Source organism: Notothenia coriiceps, unplaced genomic scaffold (genome assembly GCF_000735185.1).
Source record: "Notothenia coriiceps isolate Sejong01 unplaced genomic scaffold, NC01 NC01_scaffold00012621, whole genome shotgun sequence".
Classification (NCBI taxonomy): domain Eukaryota; kingdom Metazoa; phylum Chordata; class Actinopteri; order Perciformes; family Nototheniidae; genus Notothenia; species Notothenia coriiceps.
Genome location: NW_011345322.1, coordinates 164,248 through 170,278, shown reverse-complemented (window position 1 = coordinate 170,278; position 6,031 = coordinate 164,248). Strand labels below are relative to the sequence as shown.

General features: G+C 39.2%; 1 protein-coding gene across 1 annotated transcript in view; it reads left to right on the top strand.

Moving 5' to 3' along the window:
* Positions 1-6,031, top strand: part of LOC104947538 (uncharacterized) — a 15,827-nt gene continuing 9,796 nt past the window's right edge. The window contains exons 1-2 of the mRNA XM_010773587.1: positions 1-182; positions 5,349-5,497. Of these exons, the coding sequence (XP_010771889.1) occupies positions 175-182; positions 5,349-5,497 (157 nt within the window). The 5' untranslated portion in view covers positions 1-174. The remainder of the gene's footprint in view (positions 183-5,348; positions 5,498-6,031) is intronic.

Sequence of the window (6,031 nt, the reverse complement as noted above, 5' to 3'; positions counted from 1 at the left end):
CACGCCCATAGAGCAATACAGGATACCTGGAGGATTTGACGATTCGCTTTTGCTGACACTGCAGAACTTTAAGAGCAAATTGAGGCTCCTGGACCAGCGACATCAGCAGCTCAGCACCACCAGAGCCAAAAGCAACACACCCTCAACCTGAAGGAGAACCAGCCGGAAGTCAATATGAGCAGGTAAGGGTCTTCAGTTGAAGTTCTTGCACAACTTTTACTCTCACTTCTTTCTGCATAAGAGAAGGCATGCATTTAGTTTAAAGTGCATGTATACCTTCCTGCTGGGCTTTTCACTTGAGAATGTTAGTGAATGCTCTCAATTAAGTATTTATAACCACCACCACCATTGCTGCTTCCAGGGGCGGACTGGCCATCTGTAGAATCTGTAGTATCACAGACGGTGATACGGCCCCGGCACCGCCCTTAATTTGTTATGATTTTAAACGGCATCATTGAAGTTGCGCGACAGAGGTCCACCGTTTCCCCGCAGCGAGGCTCTCCCTCCGTTGACAGTTCACGTGGGCTGGGCTGTTTGACAGTAATAACTGTTGCAAAGGGTTGCTAAAAAGAGGTTAGCAAAGTAACATGGAACATTTTAAACTGTCCGGAAATAATGTGCATTTGAGTCACTACCTGCCCATTAACACTGGCTTCTTGCACAACAGAAAAGCATGCTTCCTGCAAAACACATTTATTGCTTCCACTCTGTTTGCATGTTATATTTGGCCGACTTTCAAAGACCTAATGGAACCAATTCAAGCCACTTATGTGGTTTTATTGATGTGCTTTTTATTATGTATTATGTATGTATGTGCACTTTTCAATGTAAGGCTTTACCTGAGCAAATAGATGACAGAGGCTTTCTTCTAACGGACTCCTTCTACCACATCACATTTCATCACATCAGACCTCAGTTTTAAAAAACATTTTAACTTAAACATTTACTCTAAAATATATCAAAACAAAAGAACAGCTACAGCATTCTCTAGTGTGTGTGCTTTCTCTTGTAGATCTGTCTTGTTTATTCCAGAAAGCTTGGCAAAACAGCACATATTTAACCCTCCCCCACATCCATTAAAATGTTTTTAAGTTCCTTCTTCTTGTGATTTATGATGCTCTACCTTAGGCACAAATACTTTGGAGCAGTTCTTGAATGCATCAAAACCAAGCTATTACATGGATCTGTTTCCATGGATGTTTTTCCTGTATAGAGTATTGACCTTCTTTGACACACATTGTAACATGACCCTGCAAAGGAAACGCCTCCCTGTTCTTTTACCCTTCATAAATGCTCCAAAAGAAATGTAATCAAAGACAGATTATGTGTGGCTGTCTTTCTTTCAATGTGAATTATGTTTAAGTGTACCTCATTTATATAAACAGGAATGCTATGGACAATGGCAACTCAATTCCCCCCCTTAGGGGAATTCACCCACAAAAAAGACACTGGACGCTGCACTAGGTCAGAAACCAGAGGAGACTGTGAAGTCCACCGTAGACGGACCACTTTTGGACAAAGTGTCCTCTCCATTAAAGGCAGCTCATTGTGGAATAGCCTCCCAACTGAGATACGGGATTGTCCCACTCTCAATAGCTTCAAAGGTCAACTCAAAGAATGGTTGTGAAACAAACAGACGTGCAATCACCGCTAAATGCACTTTAACACAGGGGTATCTTCTCTTGCACTTTATTTGTCGTTGCTGCTATAGTGTACTGCCATGTCATAAATACTTGTGTATGCTGCTCTTGCTCTTTTGCACTTTTTGCATGTATTTTGTTTTTGCTATGTTTGTAAAATGTAATGTTACGCTTGACACATTTTAAGGTTTTAAGTGTTCATTACTGTGCATTGTCCCTGCTAAATAAACGAGTAAATACATTTAAAAAATATAGTTCAAATGCTATATAGGTCGTGGGATTCCATTTACTGTACATACTGTAGCACCTATACAAATACTATGGGGCCTCAGTGTGACCTTGTGACAGGCTGACATTCCCTGGCGACTCTTTCTTTGGACTGGAAGGTGTCACGCTTCCATTATGCAGCCATTGTACGTTAAGTTTTGACCTCTTTCTTGCAGAATACATAACATAAGTTTCCACCTTGGCCTCCTCCATGCATATGGATTTGGTTAGTGCAGCTGTGTGTTTTATCCCCCTATCTCCAACCCAAGTCCAGCCTCCCTGCTGATGTTTATTCTACTTGTATGCCTGCCAGGCACAACCCGGTTATGGTTTGAGTGTGTCCTCTTGAGGAGAGAGACCAGCTTCTTGGAATAAAACCACATTGAACATTTTACATTTATATAATCTGTTCAATATTTAATACTAATATTCCATCCATCATATATTTATGTATATTATATATATATATATATATATAATACCTGGTTAAATTCAACATGTATATTTTCTTCTTTCTTGTTTATTTGTATTCTTTGACATTTTATTGTACAATGTCATGTCTTTTTATGTTGCTGCAACACAAACATTTCCCAAATTGGGATCAATAAAGTACCATCTTATCTTATCTTAAAACATACTAGGGTAAAGATCAAAAGTATTGTTTGGTAGCTGGTGTTAAGTTAAGATATTTAAATATGAAAGAGACGAGATTTACTAAAAGTTTGGATAGGAAAAAGTATGTGTTATGTCCTATGGTTATGTCTCAAAATGTAGCTTGATCCACTGCTGAATACAGACTTTGCAACACTTGCACTTCGCTGACATCTGTAATTTATCTGTAATCCTTTAAAGGTTTCAATTTCTTCATGCATTGCTGTTTCATATTTAGCAAACAGACACACTGTAACAGTTGTTTTGGTCTTCTCTTCTAAGGTGAATAAGCAGCATTTTCCATGCTTTGAGGGCAGCAAAATGCTAGAAATCAGTGTGTTGTTTTGATGGTTTAAAATGAAATAGACATACAATTGTGATATGTTGTTGCAGTTAGTGATGGGATGGATTGTGTTGGGGGGGCTGTGAAGTGTGGGTCTACTACACACACATAAACAAAAACCACATGTTTGTGTCACAACTTGATTTAAGCTGGTTTCTCAATGCTTTAAGACTGTAGAGCAATTCACAAATTGTCCTAACATGAACTCTAGATTGAAGAAACAGAAAGTGGATCTCATGCTGCAGTTTTAGCAATGGTTTAAGTTGGAAATGGAAAGGGCATTAATCCTTTTAGCCCTAACACAACTGTCTCTGGGGAGCAAAATAGTTGACTTGCATCAGTTATTTTCTTTAACAGCCCTTTTGAAAAACACAGTTATTTGGAGAGGAAGTGAGACTCCTCCACATCTTACATCTGGACCCACTTATGGTGCATTCCTTAACTTTCCACTCTCTAACCACCAAATACCCCAAAGTACAATGAAGGAAACAAGGGAGGAGAAGAGAATGAGAAGGACAATAGAGAAGGAAGACAGGAAGTAGAACGTAATGTGTTAAGTATTACAGTCTAGAAAACATTAACGATGAGTTCTCGCAATGTTAATGAAAACATGATAATATTATTAATCTGGTTCTGATTAGTCATGCGAACATGTTGCATCATAGTGAGTCACAACACTTATCATTCAACTTCTGGAAAAGTGTTTTTTCAGCATTTAGCAGTTGTTTGGAAGACAAAACCTCTAAACCAGGGGTGTCCAAGTCAATTTAATCTCGGGGCCACATCAGCATTATGGTTGCACAAACTAATTTAAAATAAAAGCCAAATTCTGGAAAAAAAGTCAAAATCAAAAAGTGACATTTCGAAAAATAAGTCAAATTTTGAGAAAAAGGCCAATTATAAGAAAAAAGTCCAAATGAGATGCATTGTGGGACATGTAGTTTATGGGCAACGTGCTTCTGTAAATCGCCATGTAACCGTATAATAAACATGTTATATTCTTTGCAAGCTCTTGTGGGGCCGCATGCAATGAAGTTGCGGGCCGGATTTGGCCCCCGGGCCTTGAGTTTGACACCCCTGCTCTAAACCTATACTACTACTACCTACTATATCACTGGACTTTACCCTGTGACAATCTTTAGGTAAACATTATAATTGTTATTGTAATTCATTCTCCAAAGTTGTTGGTTTTGGACAAGCATACAGTGTTCAAATAACTGAGCACATGTTTTTATTCTCTGCAGAACTTTCTTTATATTCAACGATCTTCACTTTGCTAAAGTCACGCTATTACTATTTTTATATGGTGCTGAAGGAGGGACCTTGTGTTATTCATTTGGAAATCATGTGACAGCTCAAATCATACCCGAACAAATTCTTATGAAATAAGGAAGTAACAAAAAAACTCTTGTCTGCTTAAAAAGTCAGATCTTAGAAGTCTAGGCATAACACTGATAGTTTCGTTTTGGCTGGCCACTTTAGTTATAACCCTCTTTTAGCCAGTCCCCATGCTATGATAAGTAATACATATTTTACATTGTTCATCATTCTGTGGGATCGTTGCAGTTTCCTGCAAGTCACATGACATAAACTGTGACAACAACAGAGACAGTGTCTCCAGTGTTTATAGTGTAACACTCTGTGGGGAGAGACGGCAGTTTTTCCAAAACATCATGTGGTACAAAACGTCCTGCCTGTTCGCAAAGTCAACAGAAAGTGGTTCTAGGATCAGATTTCTTCATCTGTACTCGATTTGCAGACACACTTTAATGATATACTGGCAGAGCTTTACTGACCTACACGTTCATTTACATTCTATACTGTCACAGGTTGTGTCATCACTATTGCAGATGTGGACTTCAAACTTTGAATTAGCCTACAGTGGCACATTCTGTCAAAATGTGGGTTAAAGGGTTCATGCCTGAAGGAATTTTCAGCGTTGCAAAAGGTTTGGATTTCAGTTTGCTTTTCAGGCCAAAAGTCAGTGCTGTTCTTTCTCTGTTCATCTGGGGTTCAAGGTTCAAGGTTCAAGGTTCAAGGTTCAAGGTTCTTTATTGTAAAACTAGGCTGATGTTTGTCAGAGAACAAACATCAGCCTACTGGCTCTATGTGCAGTACAATTAGATTTCCCATTCACTATCAGATGAAAAAGTGAGCAGACAGCCTATTGTCATACTTATTAACCAACTTAAACACAATTTGCACTGCAGTCGTACATTGAAACGCAAATAACATGTATTTACAATCCTAAAACTCAAATGTTATAGTTGAAAGCATCAATAGCTTATTGTTCAAAATATTTTCAAAGCACTATTGTCAAAATCCAACATTTATAATATGTGTTGTTGTTTTCCCATGCACACTGACGACATCACCGCCTGAGTGATGGTTTGAAATTAGCAAACAAGGATCTAATCATCTGATATTGAAATGTTCACCTTTTGCAGATGTCTGATCAGCAAGGTGGAGGTGCAAGGCTTCATCGAGCGGTGTATGACAGGCGTGGGCACCAAGCAGCATCATGCCCGCAGCCTGGCCGAGGTGCTGGTGGAGGGGGACCACAGGGGCCACTACAGCCACGGACTCAACCGGATGGGTCAGTGGGGCGCTGGAAATCTATTGCTCTATCTGCATGTTTGCTTGTTTTGAAGGTTGCAGCGACATTTTTGTTGTAATGGGAAAAAAAAGGTGGTAAATTGCAGTTTTCTAAATTGAGATCACTGTAGGAATTTGTCTTTTAAATACCCAATATTATTGCATTATGTAGTTCCGTCTGATCCAAAAATCGATATATCCACAAGTAGCAATAAGCTTGACTCCAAGAAAAATACGTCTCAGGAAAGTTTGGTTGACTCTTTACTTAAACAGGTATCAATACAAACACATATTTTCAAAGGTCAAAAAACTATATTGCTCCGTGATTCTTTTCTCCTTCTCACTTCTAATTACCAGCAGCTGCAGTCGGCTATGTCAGGGGTTCCCAAACGTTGCCATGCCAAGGACCCCCATATAGCATTATCCCCTGGCGGGGACCCCCCTGTTGCAATTTTTTTTTTAAATGATGTGTACAAGTGCCTCCAGATTGAACATGCAGTGTGTTGCCACTACATTTGGGGCCTTCTGCCTGATC